At 37.7% G+C, this 25338-nt stretch overlaps 1 protein-coding gene across 4 annotated transcripts in view; it reads left to right on the top strand.

The window, feature by feature from the left end:
- The first annotated feature begins 1376 nt into the window (after nucleotides 1-1376).
- Nucleotides 1377-25338, top strand: part of RAP1GDS1 (Rap1 GTPase-GDP dissociation stimulator 1) — a 155945-nt gene continuing 131983 nt past the window's right edge. For all 4 annotated transcript variants that reach the window (XM_045998132.1, XM_045998133.1, XM_045998131.1 and 1 more), the window contains exon 1: nucleotides 1377-1569. In XM_045998132.1, coding sequence (XP_045854088.1) covers nucleotides 1566-1569 — 4 coding nt within the window. In that variant the 5' untranslated portion in view covers nucleotides 1377-1565. The remainder of the gene's footprint in view (nucleotides 1570-25338) is intronic.

Genomic DNA, 25338 nt, shown 5'->3' with positions numbered 1-25338 from the left:
TGTGCTTATCGTATCATACAAACGGTAACTGATCTGACCGTAAGAGAGGGTCAGGGCTTAAGGGAGGGAAAGCGCCTTTTATCAGCGTTGAATTCAAAAAGTTGAAAGGGAAAAGCAACCTGGTTTCAGCTATGCAGCATCTCTCTTCCACAGGTTGTACTGCTGACGGCGGCCCTCTCCCCTGCAGGAGCGCGGCCGTTGCTGCCGGGGGAGAGCGACCTGACTCCTCACAACTAGCGGGGGTCAGGGCAAGGCGGGGTACTGAGAACAGGGTTTCCTGCAGCCTCCTCCCGCAGGGCAGAGGAACGAAATCCAGCCTCTTGCTTGCGCGCATGCTCAGTCAGCAGTGCGCCGTCCACAGAGCGCGCCCGGGCTCTGGTCTTCCCCGCAGATGGGGAGGCGCCGGGAATCGGCAGTGGCCGGGCAGACCAAGGAAACTCTGGAGGGCGGGCGGGCGGACTGGCTGGGCGGGGCTGCCGCTTACTCAGCCCGACTTTCATTCTCCTGCCTTGGTAACCCTGTTCCGGCCGCGGTCAAAGGAGTGGGGCGGAGCTGTGCACAGACCGGTAGGGTGGAGCCCGAGGGCACCCTAGTTAAATGGCTTTTCAGGCTTCTGCGGGGAATGGAAGGCCGCGCTTCTGTCGGAACACACTCCCTGAGAAAACCCTGGGGCGATCGCTCTTCTCGACCGCCCAGACCTCTGTTTTTAAACTAGTCACAGCCAAGACAACCCTACTATCCACTGCCGAGCCCGCTGAGGTTAAGAGCCCTCTCAGCGACCACCCTCCTGCTCTCCGCCCAGCGGGCCCACGGACTGCTTGGAAATCGGGCGTCCCCAGGAATCTATCTGCCAGAGGCACTGGCTTCGTCGTCTACACGTCCACTCCAGCTTCGTTTCAGGATGTCCGCTCTGCTTCCCCCACCCAAGCGTCTCCTCCGGGAAATTCCCGCCTGTACAGCAGGACTGTCCCGTAATGAACACGGGCCCATTTTCCGGGTGTGGGCTGGCGGGGTCGGGGAGCAATCCCGGGCAAGCCAGCCAGCAGCATTCGGCACTCAGTATACCCGCGCTCTACCCTCCCTGGCCCGTCCACCGCACCTCAGGCGATCGCCATGAAGGCGCTCCGCGGCGGCTGCAGCTGGTCCGCAAACACGCCCACCCGCACGCTCAGATTCACTTGCCTCGGGGGCGGGGGGAGAGGGGGAAGGGGTGATGGCACTGAGCATGCTCTGTGGAGAGGGCGGGGCCCTCCCGGGCCGCGAGTCCTGGCAGGCGCTCCTTAAGCCCGCTCGGCGTCCCCGCTGCCCGCCCGCTCGGAGCCGCGCCCGCCGCAGGCTGCGCCCGCCCCGCCCCGCCCCGCCCCGCCCCCCGCCGCTCGTCCCCGCCGCGGCCGCGCCGCCTGCAGCAGCAGCAGCAGCAGCAGCTGCTCCTCCCTGGCGGCCGCCCCCCGCGGGTCCCTCCCTGGCTGCGGGAGAGACTGAGGTAGAGGGAGGACTCAGCGCCACGCCGCCCGCACCAGAGACCATCGCCTCGCCCTGCTGGCTCCTCGCCCTCTGGGAGAAACATGGGTAAGTCATCCTTCCTCCCTCGTCATCGCCTGACATTTTTCTCTTTCTCGGCGTGTTGCAGGGTGGGAAGCATTTCTCGCGCAAAGTTGCCGGATTTCTCCAATCCACGCGTGTAATACAGTGGCTCTTCCTCCGGGGAGAGTCGGCGCACGCGGAACGCACGCCGGTCCCCGGGCTGGGAGGGTCCCGAGCGCGGGGTGGGGTCGGGCCGCGGGGCGGACCGCCGCCCGGCTCTCGGGCACCTCGCTGCCGCGCCTCCCCTCCTCCATTCTTCCTGCCCGAGCCGGTGCTCCGGCATCGCGGAGCCTGCCTCGCGGGCTAGCATCCTCTCTGCCCCATCCCCGTTTCTCCGGAGGCCACTCGCTTCCTTTCCCCGGCGTCTGCTGGTGTAGAGGCTCGGTCCCACCGCGAGAGAGACCACTTCGCGTAACTTCCCTGTCAGGGCGACCTTTCCCCGTCTTGAGGACTGTTCTTCCCGAGGCGGGGAAGTGAGAGCAAGTAGTTTGTCAGGGCGATTGTACAACCTGCACGGAGATTATTTTTGATGGGGGAGAACGGACAGCCTCATAGGTTGAAAGGATGACTTGTCAGAGGCCACGAGGAACGTGAGGAGGGATGGATTGAACCGCTAGCTGTTGAATTCGTGCTGGGCGACTACAGTGTGCGATATTGCTGGGCTCTACCCATTTTTTCGGTTCCTTCGCATGTTTGCTGTAGGAGGAAACGCACCCTGTAACATGTTACCGAACTTACATGTTAGTTATTCTTTCCCAGCTTTCCCTGCCTTCATCTACATAATCTGATTTTAGTAGCTTTGTATGCATGGTTAATCTCAAGAAATTGTTTTGGGTGAGATACTTAAAACCAAATATATTTTCTAAACCTACATATAATTTATCTTAAAATTTTTTCATAACATATTGCTGAAGTTTTAAGTTCAGTAATTACAAAAACGTCTGATGAGTTCTGTGATTAAAAGACGAATTTTTTTTTTAATAGTAGCAATTTGGAATACCATACTTCGACATGTTCCTAGTTTGCTTCCACTCCTGTTATAATTTCCTCTTTTTAAAATTTGCTCCATTGGCATCTGTCAACTCGGACTTTTCCCACCCCTTCCGTGCAAGTTATTTTAAGCCTAAAATGAATGTGTGGTTCTTTCATCTGTCAATACAGTGCTCAACACGTCTAGAGTTCAGTCACGGCAACTTAGAATCTTCAAGGAAGTATCTAAATCTAGAAATGGTGTCGATGGAGCTTACTGGAAAAGCAGATCCTCCAAGCTCTGTTTCAGACCTTTGGCCATATATTGGGAAGAGGCTAGTGTTGGAGGAGGAGGTGGTATGAATGAAAAATGAATCTATGGCCCTCAATTTTATTTTCAGTTCAGTTTTTCCCACCCTTTTAATGTACTGTTGGTATGCTAAACAAATTTATGTAAAATTGGGTAACCCATACGGACCTAGCTTTTCTCTAGGAGTAGAATTTTAAATAAGTATTAATTCAGATTATTGAACACATTGTGAATTTTACCTGAACATACAAAAATTTTCTCCTTAATTATAGGCCACAAGTTTGGCCTGTAAAATACATTTACCCATATTTCAAGGTGAGCTAAAAAAAAACCCATTTAAATAAAATTTTAACTTACATGTTGAGTCAGAATCTTTTCAGTAGAAAAAATTCAGTTCTTTTGCAATACTTAAGAATGAAAATACTTAAAATTATTTATTTAAAAATAACTGATCTTCAAAATCTTGAATGTTATTGCTTGATTTCAAAGAATGTTCAGATAGAAACCCATCTCTCATATGAAGCTTCTCAGATACTCTTTGATTAAATCAGTCTCCTCTTAACACTCTATACCTTGTTGGAAGCTTTTTAGCACTTACATAATCTGCCTTATAATGGAGTTGTTTATGTGTGTGTGTTGTGCATTTAGTCATGAGTTCCTGAAGATGTGAATTATGTCTTATTAATTTTTGTGTATCCCATAGTGCTTTCCACATGATAGATATTCAATAAATCTTTGGTGAGTTCACTGTTGAACTTAAAACCTATGTATTATTTTCAGTTATGAACCTGAAAGTATTGGCTCTGAACATTCAGGTTGGTAGATATTATGGAGGTTTGGAGGAATTGGGAACAGAGAAGTATAATTATACTACGAGTCCTCTTCTTGCTAAGAAAAAAAAAGAAAGCTGGGTTGTCTCAGAGGTATAGGTTTTGGGGTAGCCTCCAGGCAAACCATTTCCTTCTGCACTGCTGTCTTCCATAGTAAGGTGGTTTAGTGTTTGATCACTAGGTATATGCAATAACGTAAAATTGAAACATTGTAAAGCAGTTTCATATTTGAAGCCAAGGAAGTTATAACAATTGATACATACGTAAGAGGTATCCTGATTGATGGTGGGAAAGAAATCACTTTTTAAAGTCTTTCTAAGAAATAAATAAAGTGATTAAAAAAAATATTCTCATGGCAGTGATTTCTCTCTGTAAGAAAGTGAAGAAAACTTCCTGTTTTGTCTTATGGGCCATGGCTATAATATATATCTTATCAGAAATTCAGTATGTACTTAATATTTATTGAATATCACCCATGTACAATGAATTGTGGGAGGGCAGAGATAAGACATTCATACTTCAAGTTGCATATAACCTTAATAGGAACAATATGATTCATACACAGATAGCTGTAATAGAAATAAAGTGTAAGTGATATAAAATACCTTTACATGTATTATAGACTCAGGGCACGGAGAGAAGGTTTTAGAAGAAGGATGTTATTTGAACGAAAGGTTGGTTAAGCTTTTGAAAGGTAGAAATGAATGGAGACTGTTAGGATGGGGGTTAGCCGGAGAGACATTGCACAAATTAAGGCATAGAGATAGAGACCACTCAAGGATGATTAAATAGCCATGTTTGGCTGGAGCAAAAGGTAAGGTAAGAGTGAGTGAAAAAAAAAAGTATTTGTAGGTAAAAACCAGATAATGGAGGACCTTAAATGCTAAGTTGAGCTTTTTTGTACTTTGACTTGTCTGTTGAGGGACTATGAAACATTTTTATGTAGTTAAGAGATGGATCACATCTGTGGTTTAGAAAATTAATCTGTTAATAGAAGGATGGGTTAGATGGAAAAATAGAGAACACTTCAGAAGGTGTTTGTTGTAGTTTGGATGAAAATATTTACCAACCAGAGCTAGGCTGTGGAAGTGGAAATAGAATGTTGCAAATGAAGAACAGGATTTACTTGCCAACCAATTGAATACAGAATTAAGAAAGACATATAGTATCACCTAGGCAATAAAGAAAATGCAGAACTATTAATATATATTTAATCCATTGGAAGAGGAAACATGAACAGTCAATTTTGGACCTGATGAGTTGAACATTTAAATTCTCTGTTCATTGATGACAAGGACTCTCATTAGGTTTTGAATACATTTTTAACATTAGTGTCCGGCACATAATAGCCATGCAGTAAATATTTGTTGACTGACTGAAACTAGGTAAAAAAATATTTAGGTAAAAACTAGGTTAAAAAAATTTAACAAACAGTTATTTTAACTTTTAAGAGGGGATTTAAATAAGAAGTTATCCATAAATATCCTGAGATGATATTTCAAGTTAGGTTGGAGGCTGAGAGGCAACAGAGAGAAGAAAATTTGTCCAAGGTTAAGAATCTTGAGGAATGACCCATTGTTGGGGACGAAGAATGGAATGAGACTGAATGACACTGAATGACAGTGAAAGAGAAGTAGGTAGGAGTGAAAGACTAGAATTGGCCTGTGGCTAGTTTCATTAAAGACTAAATGGTCAATAATGTCCGTTGCTTTGGAACAGAGTGGTAAGGACTGAGAAAAGGATTTGTGTTGATAGGGTTTGATTAAGATTTTACCCAGGATTTTTTCTAAAAAGCAGCTTTAAAAGGTATAGTAGATATGGAGGTCAGTTGTAGAGACTGAGTAGCAAGTAAGTAAAACTAAAAATTCACTATGTATTCATGCTATATCCCTTGACCTATTTGAAGATATGTACGTAAGCATAGGTTTCCTTAAACATTTTTAAAACATTGCACTTTACATGGAATGACACATGCTATTTTCTTGCCTGAGAATAATTTGTAATTTCACCATAGTGCTTCACATTTCTTTGACATTCCATTTTTTATGTCATTATGTCTTAGTATAGTATACTTTTTATGCTTGCAATATCTTTCGTGCAGAGTGAGCTTAGAAATGGTTTTATAATTTTATATGGCATTTTACCTAAAATACACTCTTTACTGATGAATGGTTTTATTATTTTTTATTTACTATTAGATTTTGTGAATTTGGGATTTCTCTAGTTATATTTATGCCTCTTACTATTCTCTTAATTCCTGGAGTTTTGTTTTTCTCTATAAATATATATTAGCTTTATAGAGAAATCTCCCCCCCCCCATTTTATTTTTAAGTTCAGAAATGGTTTCACAGATAAATGTAGAAAATAGTACTTTTACTTGTTTTTTTTGTGAATTAGAGTGATACAATTTTTTTTTGTAAAGTGATAATCATTCAAATTTATTATTTTAGAAGAGCATAGATGACAGATTGCCTAGTTCAACAATTTTCCTTATGTTGGCATTATATCTGTGTCCCATATACTTTTTTTTTCAAATGGGAAAAGGGTTAAATTCACTATCTTTGGTAGAGTCATATTCTGAAGTCTCTAGTACTACTATATGGAAAGTTAGGATAGCCTGAATTCATTTTGAGAACTGTTGGGTTTTAACTTTCACAATGGAAGTTTCTAGGTGCCTTTGGGGAAAATAGTGTGGCTTTCCTCTTCAGAGATTCCAGGTCACCTGAATTTGACCTCGGCAATTCTGGTGTTACTGGTGGCACCAGCAGTGGCCATAAGAATTACCCAGATTTTTAGGGGTGCCTGGGTGGCTCAGTGGGTTAAGCCTCTGCCTTTGGCTCAGGTCATGATCTCGGGGTCCTGGGATTGAGCCCACATCGGGCTCTCTGCTCAGCAGGGAACCTTCTTCCCCCTCTTTCTCTGCCTGCTTGTGATCTCTCTTTCTCTGTCAAATAAAATCCTTAAAAAAAAAAAAAAGAATTACCTGAATTTTTAATACTAAAACATCAGGAGGAGTGGAGAGGGAAGGTCCACTCCTTTGAGAACTTCATGTTAACTTTAGATAATCGAATGTTCAGATAATAATTTATACTTTAATATGTTTTAATATTATATTATTTAATATTTAATGTATTTATTAAAATTTATTTAATATTTATTTGATATATTTATTAAATTTATTTATGCTTAAATTTATACTTAATTTATACTTTCCTAGGTATTTAACTTGGCAAACAGTTCTTGTGGAGAAAAGAGCAATAATAAATGAAGCTATCAGTAGGTTATGAAGTCTGTTTTGGTTATAAAATTCTGTGATTCCTTGAAACTGAACTTTGAAATATACTCGATATCATTGTCTTAAATATGCCATAAAGATCCTTATATAATTCATTTTTATTTAGTGTTAAAAGAGTAATGTCTATAGGTAGCACTTCAGGGTTTGAAACAACCTGTTAGCTTTGTCTAACTAAATGGCCTAAAATACCATTACTCATACTGTGTAAGATATGAAGGCTGGATTCAAATTGCAGAGTAATGTCATTCTCTCAGTATATCGATTTATAAAACTTTTGTTGCTAGAACCATTCTAGGAGTTAAAAGTGAGAATTAGAGTAGTGATAAATGGAAGTGTTAAATTGAGCTGTAGCTTACAAACTCCAAAGTCCTCCTAACTTTTTGTACAGAAAATGAATTTTTTCCATATGAGCTCTGTATCTGTCCTCTGCTCTAAAGGCTGTTTTTGCTTAATTTTGTCCATGTTTATGACTTCAACTACTATCTATATGCTATTAGTCCCTACATATGCTATATATGTTTATATATATTATTAAATATATATGTGTGCATAAACTATATATGTAGTCAGTATAGGCATACATATACTATATTTATAGTATATGTAGGCATACATTTAACAATATAGGTTACTACATGTTATATATAATATGTAGGCACTATATATAATGTTTGGGCTATATGTAGGCACTTTATATAATACATGTATGGACTATAACATATGTAGGCACAGGGGCGCCTAGGTGGCTCAGTGGGTTACAGACTCTGCCTTCAGCTCAGGTCATGATCCTGGGGTCCTGGGATCCAGCCCCGCATCAGGCTCTCTGCTCAGCAGGGAGTCTGCTTCCTCCTCTCTCTCTGCCTGCTTCTCTGCCTACTTGTGATCTCTGTCTGACAAATAATTAAATAAATAAATAAAATATTTTTTATTTTATTTTATTTATTTATTTGACAGAGAGAGGTCACAAGTAGGTAGAGAGGCAGGCAGAGAGAGAGGGAGAAACAGGCTCCCCGCTGAGCAGAGAGGCCGATGCGGGGCTCGATCCCAGGACCCTGAGATCATGACCTCAGCCGAAGGCAGAGGCTTAAACCACTGAGCCACCCAAGCGCCCCAAATAAATAAAATATTTAAAAAATATATATGTAGGCATATATGCATGTATGGGCTAGCTTTCTATCTAGGTGATTATTAAATATTTCTACATGCACAGTTAATTCAGACTCATTCAGTTCAAAATGAAATTCATCATGCAATTTTTAATAATGATTAACTAGAAGTGTGCTGGTTAATGTTTAACCAAAAGCCCTTCTCCAAAAAAGCCCTGATTTGTGGTGGTTGTTGATATCCTGTGAATGTATAGTTAGGAAAAGATGAGCTGCAGCAAACCATTATATAGTAGATCCATCATATAGATACAGATAACAGTAAAATGTAGTAAAATAATTAAGTAGTTATGAGTTTTGAGTATTAATACCTTTTTTAACATAACTTATTTAGGCTTATAAGGTTAGTAATGGCTGTTTTAATAATTGCTTCATAAAATTCCTAAAAATTTAATAATCATGTCTCATGGGCTGGTACAAGAGGGTTTTACTACACCAATGAATTAATAATTACTATTATCGTTTAATAAGAATTATCATGTCAATTATGTTAACGCTTTAATTTAATCTTTTCAACAATTCTGTGAAGTAGGTGACACTGTCCGCATTTTACTGATTCACAGAATCAGACAATTTATGCAGGGGGAGAGAACTAAGTCTCTAAAATCCTGTTTAGAGCAGTGATTCTCAGACTCTAGCTTACTTAAGAATCATGTAGCATTTAAAAAAAAAAAAGTACTGGGCCCCACCCTCAGAAATTTTGATTCTGTAGGTGTTGGGTGGGCTGAGAATTTGCATTGTCAAGACATTGCCAGATGATATTTCACTTTCAGTAACAATGCCATAGAGCATAGGTTTGTAGACTTTTTACATAAAGGGCCAGATGCTAAGTATTTTAGGTTTTGTAGGCCAATAGGCAAAATCAAAGATATTACATACATAAGAGAGAAATATATGATGAGAGAAAACAAATACCCACAAATATTTTGTTGACTGAATTCAAAGTACGACACCAAGTGAACACAAGTTATTGCACTTTTTTTTCAGATTCTCTTTTTCAGATAGCATTTCACTTAACTGGTATTCAGAGTTACCTATCATCAGAATTGATTCACATGTTCATTTGTTAATACAGATCTGTCATGTGATTTAATGGATTTTGTCTTTGAAACATGTTTTTACACAGATAGATACTGCCAAATACTGTTATCAGTCATGAGCGTATGATTTTATTGATGAGCATATTCATTTCTATGAAAGGAGTTTATAGAATTCTTTTAGATTCTTATTCTCTTGATATTTGCTATTTAGCATGCTACTACATTGCAGGTTAACTCCTCCGGACAGAAAGGTAGAAGCTCCTCAGTTGCTTAGTTAAGTGTATTTTGATGTTATAGAAGTTTCTTTTGCATTTGAAATGAGGTCTGAAAAACACTGCTGCAACCATAGCCTGAGCTTGCAAAATATATCTGTTGCAAATTTGTATATGCATTGGGATCTTCTTATTTTAACATTTGACTGCACAAGAAGTGCATATAACAGATTGATGGTTACTTGTGTTTCCAACAGTGTTGTCAAAGTGACAGCATAGTTGAAATTTCTCATATAAGCACTATATTGCCTTGATTTTCAGGTCAGATTCTAGGAAATATCAAATCTGCAGCAAATCTAATTTCCAGAGGCATTCATTGTTTGATAATAGTGGTTAAGGTGTATCTTTTTTTTTTTCTCCCAGAAATTCCATCTCACCTTTGAGCTAAAAAATCACAACAAAACTGTATCATTGATTACTAAGCCATTAAACTGTTGTGTGATGAGGCAAGTCAGGGTATTCAGCTTCTACTTACCACGTACGTAGAACTGGTGATGCTTTTGTCTGTGAGAGTGAATGAAATGGATACTACTGGTTCAGTAATACATGATAGTTTAAGATATTTTCTTCATAAAATGCCTGCTGATGAATAATATAATGAAGAACCATAGGCTTTAAATACCTTACATTTCACAAACTTTGTAAGTTTGTTCAGCTAAGCCTTTTTCCATTCGTCACATTTTTATCACCATCAGTTATAGCACATCTTAGCAGATTCCACTTCAGGTTGTACTGAATTAATTTATGTTCTCAGCTTTGAAAATAAACTTGCCTATTGTTCTATGCAGACTCTTCATAGAGGCTAATTCTTTAGTTGTGTCATGCTCGAGATCAGTGTTCCAAAAATAACATTAAGCAGTATCACTAATGTTTGTCAACTCATCAAAAACCAATGAAAATCGTTCAGAATCATGTACCTTGTTTTTTAGTTGAATATTGATATTGCTCCTTGTGTCCTTACATCTTCAAGTAGCTATCATGATAGAAAGGCTATTCTCAAACAGTCATGTTCCCCCCCTACCCACCCCCGCCAAATATTTCTTTGCTTGTTGTATTCAGAACACAGTTCAGCTTACCATGAGTATACAGCTTTCCTTGCTTGGTTAATAAGTGAGCCACTTAGAAACTTACTTTGTAGATTAATTTTCATTTTTTATTTTTGTAAAGAAATTCAGCTGTGATGAGCAACTGTGTTTTATATTTTCTTTTTTTTTTTTAATATTTTATTTATTTGACAGAGAGAAATCACAACTAGGCAGAGGCAGGCAGAGAGAGAGGAGGAAGCAGGCTCCCCGCAGAGCAGAGAGCCCAATGTGGGGCTTGATCCCAGGACCCTGGGATCATGACCTGAGCCGAAGGCAGAGGCTTTAACCCACTGAGCCACCCAGGCGCCCCTGTGTTTTATATTTTCTAATTTCTCTGACAATTACTTTCCCATGAATTGTGAATATGATGAAGGCTTAGTCTGGTAATATAGGTGTAGGATTTTTCCAGCATAGGTATAGTGTCATTGCATGATACATTGGTTTGCTATCTAATGCAATAACAAAATAATCCGTACACCACTTAAAATGCCTTAAAAGCATGACATTTGAAGTATATGATTCCTGTTTTGACTTAATGATCAAAATGAAGTGTTGTGATATGACAATACGCTTGGCATTCAAAACAATGGATGGCTGCATCTGTGCCACTGTAATTTGTAGTACTTCAAACAGTGTAAACTGATATATGATATATATATGGTTTCTGTATACCTACTCAACTCTGCCATCATAATGTGAATACACATATAAACAATAAATAAAGGAGTGAGTTGTGTTTCAGTAAAACTTTGTTAATGGACACTGAAGTTTGAATTTCATGTAATTTTCACATTATGAAATATATTTCTCTTGATTTATTCAGCCATTTACAAATGTAAAACTTTTAACCCTTGGGTCATACAAAAACAGGAGATGGACTGCAGTTTGCCTATTCCTACTGTAGATTAATTGCTATACTACCTCACCTTTACCCCTACTTTTAAAGCCTGTGAATTCCCTAGCTCAGTGAATGGTATCACCACCCATCCAGTCGGTCATTCCTGAAATCTCGTCTTTCTCTTTCTAATAGCCATGAGACTCTCTAAGTTCTAACAATTCTTTGAATCAGTCCACTGTCTACCTGCCAGTTCAGGGTTTTATCACCCCTTCTTGAGACCATTTCATTCTTCTGTAACAGATGTTCTTTCCCCCAGCATTTCCTCTCTTAACCAGTTTTTACATGCTGCTAGAGTACTCTGTTTAAAAGGTGAATCTGATCATTTTTCTCCTTAGATATATTTTTTAATAACTTCCCAACACATGTAGCAGGGTTCCCAAACTCAAATGAAGAAACTATATGATTAAGAAGGGTTAAATGGTAATCTTTTGACACAGGTGCACCCCCGCCATATTAAATCAAAAAATATTTTTTTATTTCCATAAAGATATATGCTTTCTCCCTTTTTCTTGGAAAATGTCTTTCACTTTCTCACTTTTGGTAAAAGACAAAAGTGAGAAAATATTTCTCTACTGTAGTAAGAACAGCAATGAAAGCATGGTGAATGGCAACTAACACTGGGTCTCAGTTGGAGATATGGAATGAAATGGTGGGACTATGGCAAACTGGAGGGTATGAGCTTAACGCAAAAGAGGGGTTCCCTACTCAACTATAACCATTTTGCCATGTAGGAATATGAGTCTAGGGAAGGAAAAGCCTAGGGAAAGATTTGGGGACTTTTAAAAGAAACCAGAAATTAGATTTTTATCTCGATATGATTGGCCCTTGAGCAACATGGGAATTAGAGGCATGTACCTCCCACAGAGTAAAAAAATCCACATGTAATGTTTGATTCTCCTGAAAACGTAACTACTAATAATCTATTCTTGAAGCCTTACTGAGAACAGTCGATTAACACACATTTTGTATGTTATGTATATTATATACTGTATTCTTATAAGATAAGCTAGAAAAAGTAAAATCTTAATTAAGAAAATCATAAGAGAACATATATTTACAGTGCTGTACTGTATTGAAAACAATACAGTAGACTCACTGTTGGGTCCCCCAATAATGGGTCCATGATTAAAGGAGTGAGACTGATACAAAGCGAAGGTCAAGCAACGCTTTATTTTGTGCCAAGCATCGAGAATCAAACCGACCGTCAAACCGACCGGTCAGGGCAGTCTCTTACAAAGAGGTGACCCCTCCCTGCCTTACAACTAACTTTTATAGAGCAAAGGCCATGTGGTTGGGCCTGGCCACACACAGGTGGCCAATGAGATTGTAACACACAGAGAAAGCTGCACAGTCATGCTAGGTCACGCACAGGTGACCAACTGAATTACAGTTTACCCTAAAGTAGCTATTTGAACTAGCCTATCACCATGGTCAGAATTGGCGCCCAAACAGTGCCCAAAAGGTGGGGCCCACACTCCGTGGTAGCTAGGGAGACAGTATGTGCGCCCCACTGATTGGATGTCTCCACCTGACCCGACTCACCCCTGCATTCCGCCGTTATCTCCACTTGACATGACCGGCCCTTATGTTTGGGCTGTTACCTGGGACTGGTTTCCCGGACTTGCTTTTAAGCAAGTTCCCCTGGGAGGGTGGGGGGTAGGGTCAGTTTAAGTTTTACTGCATAAACAAAATCACTGTTTAACTGGATGGAATCGCTCTGGCTAAATAGGCCCTTACACTCACTATAGGTTGGACCTGTGTTGTTCAAATCTGTGTTTTTCAAAGGTTGACTAGACTTAAAATTGTTCATGGCTTTTGGAATTGTAAGATCCAGGGCCTGAAACAACGATATCATGGCCTCTTTCTGTCCAGGGTAGGGAACACCTAAGAGACATGTCCAAGTTCACACATTGAGTTAGGGGTAGTGTCATATCTAGAATCTTAATTTCCTAATCCTTTACTAGTGTTCTGTTCCTTACACTAGGCCAGCTCCAATTTGTTAATGAAAAAAAAAGCACATCTATACACATATATACATCTGTACACATCCACAAATATACATACCTACACACATACACACACTAACATCAAGGATTTACTCATTTACTCAAATAGGTTAATGGAAAACTGTTCTTTTTCTAACATTTCTACTACTAGAGTCTAGGCCCTCATCTCCTCATTCCTATACTGTTGGCCTCCCTAATACTAGACTCTTTGCTCTTCAGTTTTTTTTCTATATGCTACAACCAGATTAATCCTCGTAAAAAGACACTGCATCGATTATATCATTCTCCTCAATAATCTAATACTGCTTCAACTGCCTATCATGTTAAGTTTAAACTCTTAGCAGGTGCCTGGGTGGCTCAGTCGTTAGGCGTCTGCCTTCGACTTGGGTCTGCCTTCAACTCGGGTCATGATCCCGGGGTCCTGGGGTCAAGCCCTGCATCAGGCTCCTTGGTCAGTGGGAAGCCTGCTTGTGTTCCCTCTCTCACTGTGTCTGTCTCTGTCAAATAAATACAATCTTCAAAAAAAAAAAAAATCTATAGAAATCTGTTACCTTTCTTTTATTTCTCTCTCTCTCTCTCTCTGAAATATATCTTCCTTTGACAATCACTGACCCTGAAGTATACTTCATCAATGACAACACCAGGCAGTATACCTTTGTTCATGTTATTCCTCCTTCTAAAATAACTTCTTTTTTCCTCTCTTCTTATTCATTCTCCATAATCTGGTTCATGAAGACTACCAACCTCTCCTACCAACCTCTCAATTTCTCTGGACATCTCACTTCTGGGACTCCTGTAACACATTCAGTAATATAATTTTAGTCACTTAGTGTTCGTATTTCTTGTTGGCATTCAGTAATACTTGTTTGTTCATGTCTAACAGACTTAGGTCAGTCTTCTTATTTAACAGCATTATGCTGTATTGATTATAGGCATGTTTATAATGGGGCTTGCAAACCAGCAGCTAATGGGCCAAATATACTTTACAGATGGATTTTGTTAGGGAAGTTTTAGAAATTGGAATTAGTTGTCAACGTTTAAGTATCAGGAAATTTCTGGTAGAAATCTATTTTGTGACATTTTCTTGAAAAATTAAAATTAAGGATCCCCGAGCCTACCTTCCTATTGGTGATGGTTAATGATAATTGTTTTTAAGCAGGGTATGATGTCCCCAGTTCCATACTTTTTCCTATTACCTTAAATCCTACAGACTTCACTCCGGGGTATTTGTTTATCTGTTTATTTTTATTTTCTACTTTAGGTTTTTTTATTTGAGTATAATTGACACATGATATTATATTAGTTTCAGGTATAGAACATAGTGATTCAGCTTCTTTACATGTTATGCTCTGCTCATCACAAGTGTAGCTATCATCTGTCACCATACAGTGCTGTTTACGATATCACTGTCTATATTCCCTATTCTGTGCTTTTTATTACCACGATTTATTCATCCCATAACTGGAAGCCTGTATCTTCCACTCCCCTTTACCCATTTTTTCCCATACCCCTTTCATCTGGCAACTGTCATTTTGTTTTCTGTATTAATAGGTCTGAGTCTGCTTTTTGTTTATCTGTTTTATTTTTTTAGATTGCACGTATGAGTGAAATCATATGTATTTGTCTTTCTCCGTCTGATTTAACTCACTTGGCATAATACCCTCTAATACCTCACTTGGCCACATGTGTCCATGTGGTCGCAAATGGCAGGATCTCCTCTTTTTCTTTTTTATGGCTGCATGATACTTGTGTGTGTGTGGTGTGTGTGTATGTGTGTATGTACACACACCACATCTTCCCTATCCATTCATCTATCCATGAACATTTAGGTTGCTTCCATATCTTGACTATTGTAAATACTGCAGTAAACATAGGGGTGTGTATATCCTTTCAAAAATAACATTTTCGTGTTCATTGGGTAAATACTCAGTAGTGGAATTATTGGATTTTATGATATTTCTATTTTTAAATTTTTTGAGGTACCTCCATAGTCCCATTGTGGCTGTCCCAATTTATATTCCTGCCTGTACGGCACAGGGGTTCTTTTTTCTCCACATCCTTGCCAACACTCATTATTTCTTGTGATTTTTATCTTTGCCTTTCTGACAGATAAGGTGATATTTCATTGTGGTTTTGATTTGCATTTCCCTAATGGTTAGTGATGTTGAGCATCTTTTCATGTGTCTGTTGGCCATCTTTGGAGAAATGTGTATTTGTGTCTTCTGCCCAGTTTTTAATTGGATTATTTGTTTTTTGGTGTGGAGTTATATAAGTTCTTTATATATATCTTCTGGATAGTAAATCCTTACATATCATTTACAAGTATTTTCTACCATTCAGTAGGTTATCTTTTTGTTTTGTTGCTGGTTTCCTTCACTGTGTAAAAGCTTTTTATTTTGATGTAGTCCCAATTGTTTATTTTTGCTTTTGTTACCCTTGCCTTAGGTGAGGTATCTAGAAAAATGTTGCTGTGGTCAATATCAAAGATATTATTTCTCATGATCTTCTAGAGCTTTCATGGTTTCAGGTCTCATATTTAGGTCTTTAATCATTTTTTAGTTTATTTTTGTGTATGGTGTTAGAAAGGTGCCCTAGTTTCATTCTTTTGCATGTAGCTCTTTAGTTTTCCTAGCACTATTTCTTGAAAAGACTGTTTTTTCCTCATTGTATGTTCTTTCCTTTTTTGTCATAGATTAACTATATAATACATAATAATATATAACATATAATATTAACTGATCATATTGTGGGTTTATTTCTGGGCTTTTATTCTTTTCCATTGATCTATTTTTATGCTAGTACCATACTGTTTTGTTTAGTGCAACTTTGTAGTCTATCTTAAATCTGGAATTATGATACCTCCAGCTTTGTTCTTTCTGAAGATTATTTTGGCTATTCAGAGTCTTCTGTTCCATACTAATTTTAGGATTATTTGTTCTAGTTCTATAAAAAAATGCTGATGGTGTTTTAATAGGGGTTGCACTGAATCCGTAGATTGCTTTGGGTAGTATGGATATTTTAGCAGTATTAATTCTTCCAGTCCATGAGCGTGGATTATCTTTCCATTTGTTTATGTCATCTTCAGTTTCTTCTATCAGTGCTTTATAGTTTTCAGAGTATAGATCTTTCACTTCCTTGAATAAGTTTATTCCTAAGTATTTTGTTGTTTTTGGTGCAAGTGTAAATGGAATTGTTTTCTAAATTTCTTTTTCTGCAGCTTCCTTACTAGTTTATAGAAATGTACCAGTTTCTCGGTATTAATTTTGTGTTTTGCAACTTACTCATGTATTACTTCTGTTTATTCATTTATTATTTCTATTCATTTTTAAATTTCATTTTTCATTTATTCTATTCATTTATTTTATTAATTTTTGGGGGGTCTTTAAGGTTTTTTACCTATAGTATATCATCTGTGAATACTGGCAGTTTAATTTCTCCCTTACCAAAATGGATGCTGTTTCTTTTTTTCTTGTCTGGTAACTGTAGCTAGGACTCCCAGTACTATGTTGAATAAAAGTGGCAAGTATGTATTGATACTTGTCTTGTCCTAACTTTAGAGGGAAAGCTTTCAGCTCTCAATTTTTCACCATAGGGTATGATGTTAACTGTAGGTTTTCATATATGGCCTCTTTTTTTTTTTTTTTTTAAGTAGGTGGAGCCCATTGTGGAGCTTGAATGCACAACTGTGAGATCAAGACCTGAGCTGAGATCCAGAGTCAGACACTCAACCAACTGAGCTATCCAGGCATCCCCCTATATGGCCATATTATGTTAAATAATGCAGGTGGTTATGTTCTCTGTAACTCCACTTTGTTGAGAGTTTTTATCATGAATGGATGTTGAATTTTGACAAATGGTTTTTCTGCATCTACTGAGATGATCATCTGATTTTTAGCTTTTGTTAATGTGACATATGGCTCTTACAAATATTTGAATTTGCAATCTCTGAGATTTCTGTTAAGTCTTTAGTATTCAAAGCTATAATTGTGTTCAAAATTATGGTAAAATCGAACTTACATTACTTTTTCAAAGTTAATAAATTTAGTTTAAAATTAATTACTGCAAAAATTGTTATGTAAGTAGTCAAGAGCAAAACTGATATCTGTGATACATATATTCTCATCATTCATAATTAAACCAAATCTGTAATTGATCAGAATGATATAAGAAATTGAAGAGAGGGGCATCTGGATGGCTCAGTGGGTTAAGCCTCTGCCTTTGGCTCAGGTCATGATCTCAGGGTCCTGGGATTGGGCCCCACATTGGGCTCTCTGCTCAGCAGAGAGCGTGCACTCGCCCACCTACTTGGCGATATCTGTCTGTCAAATAAATAAAGTCTTAAAAAATAAAACAAAATTGAAGGGTTAGAGGACAGAATCTCTCCTCTTTCATAAATTAATTCTGTAGTATAGCCTTTGGCAAGTTACTTAAGCTCTTTTAAATCCCTATTTCATCTGTATTCTTAAAATACTATCATTATTATTGAATAAAAACCAAATAGATTTCAAATAAAAATGGAAGGGGGGAAAAGAGCCCATTTCATAGAGAACTAATACAAATTATAATGTGGAAACCTTCACACTCAGTTACTTAATAAGACTGACTACCTCCCAAAGCCAGATCATTGTATTTTTCCCCCTTTTGGGGGGGAGGGTGTGTGATGGTGTATTATGGTGTATTATTTTCTTGTGTATATTAGAAAGCATTTTCTAACATACAAGGATTATATAAAGTTATTTCAACAATTGTATAAAATAAATTACATAGAATTCTATAATTTTAAAGAATGTAAAACAAGTTAAATTTTAAATTATGTAGAAAAGAATTACATAAAATTATATAAAATAATTTCAAATAACTAGTAAGTTCTCCTAACTTATGGGTGGGGGGTTTGTTTTTATAGTCAGAAAAACAACAACCAGGAATCATTGAACTTTAACAAAAAAATGCTTTCAAAACTGTGAACTAACACCATCTGAGATTGTTTTTAACAGGAAATTGATCAAAAAATAAATTATTTTCTTTAGTTCTTTTGAAAAATATGCCATTTTGAAGATTTCTCAAGTAACTCCATTATAAGAGATGAGACTGATCATTATAAACAAACAAAACTTAGAGGTGCCTGGGTGGCTCAGTTGGTTATGGGGCTGCCTTTGGCTCAGGTCATGATCCCAGGGTCCTGAGATCGAGTCCCACATCAGGTTCCCTGCTTAGTGGGGAGTCTACCTCTCCATTTCCCTTTTCCCCTTTTCCCCTCCTCCCTACTTGTGCTCTCTCTCTCTCAAATAAATAAAATCTTAAAAAAAGAAAAAGAAACAATTTACATTGAAATATTTGTTTTACAGAAATAAAAATGTTAGCTTACTTTTAAAATTATATAATTGGCTTCAAAAACAAAACCAATTACAATAAAGATAGGATTGGAGCTGACTAACTTAATTTGCTTTGGTTATAAGAATGCATTTTTGGCAAGAGTGGTGTGAAGCTCCAAGAAACAATAACTGTCACATTTCTGGTTCTGTATGGTTTGTATAAAACATCATTGGTAAGATCAGAAACAAGAAACATAGGACTATCATATTATACATTACAAAAAGTGACAAGTAATGCAAGCGGTGACAGTTTCTGCTTTTGAAAAGCTTAGAACCTCTAACTGGACGATAACAACATTAAAGAAATGACTAATAGAAACAGATAAGGGTGTAATTTGGATTCTTGAAAGAAAAAACAAGAGCCCTAAGAATTTAAACAAGAGGAACATCATATGTACCATTTCAGCCCTAGTATCGCTTCTCAGGAATATACAGGTGCTCATTATTTGAAATGATCAAGAAAGTAGTTCTTAGAACTTACTTATCTATTTAAACATTTAATGGAAGCTAGAGTATGTACCCAGCATTGAGATACAAGGGCAGAGGCTGCCCCTGCTACATTTCATTGTGATTCCCCTCCCTTCCCAATCAACCCTTTTCTTTTCTTTATTTTGCTGCACACATTCACATACATAGGCAATTAGCTAGTACAACTGTGTAACATGGTTGGGTTATAAATTCATTCTTGAAGGGTTTACATCTCTCTAAAGCAAGAATTAGGTAGACTTCACTTTGCACAGCTCTGATTTTCATGAATTCTGCATGAATTTCATTTAACATGGTAATATGTGGACTGCCTGTTCAGTGGAAAGAACCTAGATGTTGAAGACACACATGTCTGGATTTATCTCACCTTTGGCACTACCTTTCTAAGCAAGTTTTTCAGCTTTCAAATTGAACTTTCTTATCCACTAAGAAATAGTAATAATAATGCCTATTTCATAAATATTAATAAGATAATAACCATATAAATTTTAATTTCTGTTTCCAAAGCTGAGCATACAGTCATTTTGGGGGAAACTGTACCTTGTGTTCAGAGGTAAAACATTCAAAGGATTTAATGCTGTTGGTTGTATTATTTTAACCAAATCAGTTTAGTAAATATTCTTATAGTAGATTATGTTTTCCAAAGATGGCCACAACAATACCTCTTGCCCCCATATATTCTTCTAGAACTTGCCATTCCCCATTGAGAGTTGAAGAGTTCTCTTACTGCTGAATATGGGCATGCTTGTGACTCACTTGTAACCAATAGAATGCACCAGAAGTGCTGTGTCATTTCCTAGGTTTGGTAGTAAAACACAGTGTTGCTTTCACCTTGTTTGTGGGAATATCGGCCTGCTTGGAGCTTTTGAGGCCAATTACCAGAACCATCAGATGATTTAGATGATGCCAGCCCCTGCTATGTAGTCACTCTTGGAGATACACCCCTATCCTTTGAAACTTTACATTGAGGCCCCAAACCTTGTGGAACAGAAAAACCCTCCTCAATGTGCCCATTGTGAATTCCTATTTCACAGAATCTGTGAGTACAATGAAATGGGTTTACTTTATGCCATTAAGTTTGAGGTGGTTTGTTATGTAACTGTAATAATTGGAACAGTTATAAAACCTGAAAGATGCATTGTTTCAGTAAGAAATAAATTGCTATTAAAACTCATCACAGTGGGAACGACCTGATGAATAAATGTTTACTGAGTTTTTCGTTTCATCTCAATGAAAGATAGCTTAACAGAGAATTTTGTCTAGCAAATAACATTTCCCTGTGGTTTATTTAATTTTCCCTTAAAGATATATTTGCTGCCAGAAAAGAAATACACATGTTTAAATAGTTTAAACAATTTCAGTGTTGCTTTATGGTAAATTTTACTTGTTTGGCTAATAAAAAATGTCAGTCAGTACTCTTAATAAGGATAGTTACCACTAAAATCTGTGTATTTTTCTTTTCAAAACACACTAGCCTAATAAAACTTGATGGGAGGGGCACCTGGGTGGCTCAGTGTGTTAAAGCCTCTGCCTTTGGCTCAGGTCATGATCCCGGGGTCCTGGGATTGAGCCCTGCATTGGGCTCTCTGTTCGGCGGGGAACCTGCTTCCCTGTCTCTGCCTGCCTCTCTGCCTACTTGTGATCTCTGTCTGTCAAATAAATAAATAAAATCTTAAAAAAAAAAAAAAACCTGATAGGAAAAAGGAATATATTCATCTCTCCAAATTAAAATGTAGTTGTTATCTTTGGTATTAATTTTAATGTTAATTTTATAATAATAACCTCATATTAGTGTATTTGGAAAAATTAGTTTGAATCTGTATCTTTTCCATCACTTTTTGGGAGACAATGGGTTTTAAGTTCATTACCACTGGAAAAATAATACTTTATTGTACATTAACCAAGGGATTTCAATTATAGGGTCATTATGATTTTCTAAAGTAATAATTTAATTGTAATAATAATGATACTTTTTATTAAGAACATTACCATAGAAAGGTAATCAGTATTATAGTAACATTTGGATTGATTATGCTTTAAAGTTTATATGTGTGTATTTGTAAATATAAAAAAACTGCATACACACACACACACCCGTGTCTTTACTCTGGAATTAAAACAAATCATCGCTAGGGAAAGGGGGAGTATTACCCTATATATAAGCTAAAAGCAAATCTCTAGAAAGAAGAGGGAAATTTTTTATGATCCTAAAATGTCTCCAGAAAGGGAGACTTACCTTTATTATAACTTATTGATTTCCCTTGCTCAGAAGGCCCTAATAGTGCAGGAATATCAAGAAATCCAAAGAGAATGATCTTCCATTACACAGTAATTTAAACAGGAGACATTTAATTTAGAAATTATTAAACAATAATAGGAAAGTAACTTTAAAGGTAGATAGCAAATCTGAAGGGAAATCTAGGGTTATGGGAGCATATCCAAGGAAGGACAAACTTCGTCAGAAGGTGGTAAGAGGCAGACTTGAGTTGTCTAGGGCTCTTGGACAAAGTCCTGCTGCCTGAGTGGAGAACTGGAAAAAATGTATGTTGAAAGCTATGACTTGTGGACTTGTGACACTGGAGAAAGTGATGAAAGCTGAGCCAGAAGGAGAGCACCTTCCTCTTCACTGCTATCCATTGTCCTCCATAGACAAATCTTGTATCATGCCATCTGGCAAAGGAAAAATATTTAAAGGGCCCAGATTCATTTTTATAGATTGGCAGTAAGGGTGAATTTCGAGCTAAGTAACAAGTTGATAGTTGACTTAATGTCTTCTTCATCCTGTTGCTTTAATTTTATTTCTTTCAAATTTATGGTGCATCGTAGCTTTAAGTAAGGGTATTGTTAAACTTTCTGTTTAATTTTTATCTAAATTCTCTTTTGTTTTATCTTGAATCTGAATTTTCCTTTTGCTTTCTGTAGCATTATCCTGGGAAAATATTTGTGGGTTCATAAATAATAGTTCAAATAGTATCTTTTTTTTTTAGATTCTTTATATATACTTATGTTAAACTCACCTGTCACATTTTTGATAACCTGTGTAGGTACCATTTTTTCTGTTTCACATTTTATTATCCGGAAAAGTTGACGTTGCCTAAAAATTTATAAATTTCAGTGTGTATTATCTCTTTCTTGTTATTTATTAGGTTACTAAGTGGAACTATTCCCTTTGCGCCAATCTTAATTAAATACTTTAAGTATGTTCTGGTGAAGAATCTCACTCAGGACTGCTTATATGTCTAAATATACAGCCCGGGGCGCCTGGGTGGCTCAGTGGGTTAAAGCCTCTGCCTTTGGCTCAGGTCATGATCCCAGGGCCCTGGGATCAAGCCCCACATCTGGCTCTCTGCTCCTCGGAGAGCCTGCTTCCTCCTCTCTCTGTCTGCCTCTCTGCCTACCTGTGATCTCTCTCTCTCTGTCAAATAAATAAATAAAATCTTAAAAATAAATAAATATACAGCCCAAACACTTCTCTTAATCTGCCTTATATAGCCTTTAAACATTCCCCTACATTTAGCAGAATTTCATTTTATTCGATTTATATTATCTGCCCCTTGTCTGCTTTTCTTTCCCTGTTAGGTATATCCTAGAGTCTAGGGCAGAGCTTGGAGGGATGATTATCTTTTACTCTTGAATGTAAGTGCCAGAGCTAAAGCCTTGTAGGCAGACACTTAAGTATTATCCTGGAGAAGTAGAAATTCACGGCTAAAAAATAATTAAGTCCTAGATCAATGTTCTAATCTAAGGGAGTATGAGGACCCAGAGATAAGTGGGGACTGAGAAACTGGGAAATACTGGATAATAGAGTAAACTGATAAAATGTTCTGTAAGAATCCTGGTGGTAGGATATTGATACCATGAGAACTCAAGTTGGTTTGCAGGCATATGCTAGGTATAAGAAACTGGAGCAGAACGAATACATTTCAAATGCTTATTTTTATGTTTAGAGAGTTTCTCCTTCGATATGAACTCAGCTTACTTGTATAGAAGTGAAATTTGAAAGTATATAGTTTCTACTTTGTGGCATCTTCTGGAACTCTTCTGTATAAAGATCATTCCAACAGTTTTTTTCTTTTTTAAGAGAGAGTAGGTGCATGTGCTTGAGCTGGGACACGGGTCACAGAGGGAGAGGGAGAGACTCTTAATCTTAAGCTCCATACCCAGCACAGAGTCTAATTCAGGGCTGATCTCAACGACCCTGAGATCATGACCTGAGCCAGAATTCAGAGTCTGCTTAACCGACTGAGCCACCCAGGCGCCTCTGCAACAGTTCTTCACACGGTGTGTTTGTAATGACAGATTATACATTTTCTCCAACATCATTTTAGTATAATTCTTGGCTTTCTTTAAATTCTTCGACAAATACCCTCAAGCTTTGTTGATGTATCTACGTTGTTTTCTAAATTGGCTTATCATATTTTGGGCCTTGACCACTATTTTGTATAGTATTTTAAATCTATTGGGGGTTATTGAGGAAAAGAAATCACCCTCATATTTTTCTTGGTCATTTCTGGAACAAAGAATTAAGCCTGGATCTCACTATAAATCACTATCTAATAAAAAAAAAAAGCCAGTGTAATAACTTATTATATCATGTTATATGCTAAAGCTATATTTGATACCTATAACAACAGTAAAATAATTCTTGAACTCTAAGGGAAAAGGTTTTGGGCATTGTGTGAAATAAAATTTTACAAACTGTATCTTGCTTTTATCCATGATGGCTTAAAGACATTTTTTTTTTTTTTAAGATTTTATTTATTTGACAGAGAGAAATCACAAGAGAGGCAGGCAGAGAGAGAGGAAGGGAAGCAGGCTCTCCGCTGAGCAGAGAGCCCGATGCGGGACTCGATCCCAGGACCCTGAGATCATGACCTGAGCCGAAGGCAGCGGCTCAACCCACTGGGCCACCCAGGCGCCCCTATCCATGATGGCTTAAGACTGTAGTTGTAAAGATCATCTGTCAGACTCTTGACCCTCTAATCAAAGGTGACAAGTTAGACTACAGTGTTTCTGGTTCAAACTAAAATAGACTTTAATACCATTTAAGAATGAAACAAACTGAGTGTTGCTTTAGGGGTGGGAGGTGAGAGGGATGGGATGGCTGGGTGAGGGACATTGGGGAGAGTATGGGCTGTGCTGAGCTCTGTGAATTGTATAAGACTGATGATTCACAGACCTGTACCCCTGAAACAAATAATACATTATATGTTAGTTTAAAAAAAAAATGAATGGTGGCTGCTTGTAAAGTGTTTAACTGATTTCTGAAATAATTAGAATGAGAAAAAAACATAATGAAATGTCATTGTTTTTAGTATACCCCATCCTAATAAAAATATTAATCATGGCAGTTTGTACCATAATTTACAATAAAAGATGCAAGTAACTCAGAAAGTAAGGTAGATTTTCAGGATTTGGTAAATTTCCACTATAGAGGGCAGTGTGTATATCTTAGAAGTTACTGTTCTACAAGAATTTCCCATCTAACAGTAGAAATAAGCTAAGAGTTTTATGAACCTAGGACTATAAAACTAGCAAAATGAAAAATAGAGAAAAGGTAAAACGGAGGTCACACTAACATCGAAGGGGTAGAGAAAGAAGAAGCCTGAGAACAAATGTCCTGAGAACAAATAATGACTGAAGTCAGTAGAAAGTGTACCAAAAAAGAAAAGAGTCTGTTGCTACAAAGATATTGGATAAGAGGATTGAGAAAAAATCCATTGGATTTGTCAAGATATCATTTAAGACCTTGGTGAGAGTAATTTTGTTAGAGTTTAAGAAGACTTGGTTAGGTTGTGGTTTTAAGAGCGAAGAAGTGCTTAGAAGTAGGCGATGCAAAATTAATGACAAAGTCAACTTTGCTTAACTCTGAAAATGTTGTATTTTCTTTCATAAGACAAGCTAGTCTTGTCGTATGCTGTCATATAGGAAAGAAATTCTTCTAAGAAAAAATTTATTTTGATTATTAATACTTCTTAATACTTCTTAATAGTAGAACCTCAATGATAATGAAAATTATCATTCTTGA

Source organism: Meles meles, chromosome 2 (assembly GCF_922984935.1).
Source record: "Meles meles chromosome 2, mMelMel3.1 paternal haplotype, whole genome shotgun sequence".
NCBI lineage: Eukaryota > Metazoa > Chordata > Mammalia > Carnivora > Mustelidae > Meles > Meles meles.
This window is presented reverse-complemented; position numbering and strand designations above follow the sequence as displayed.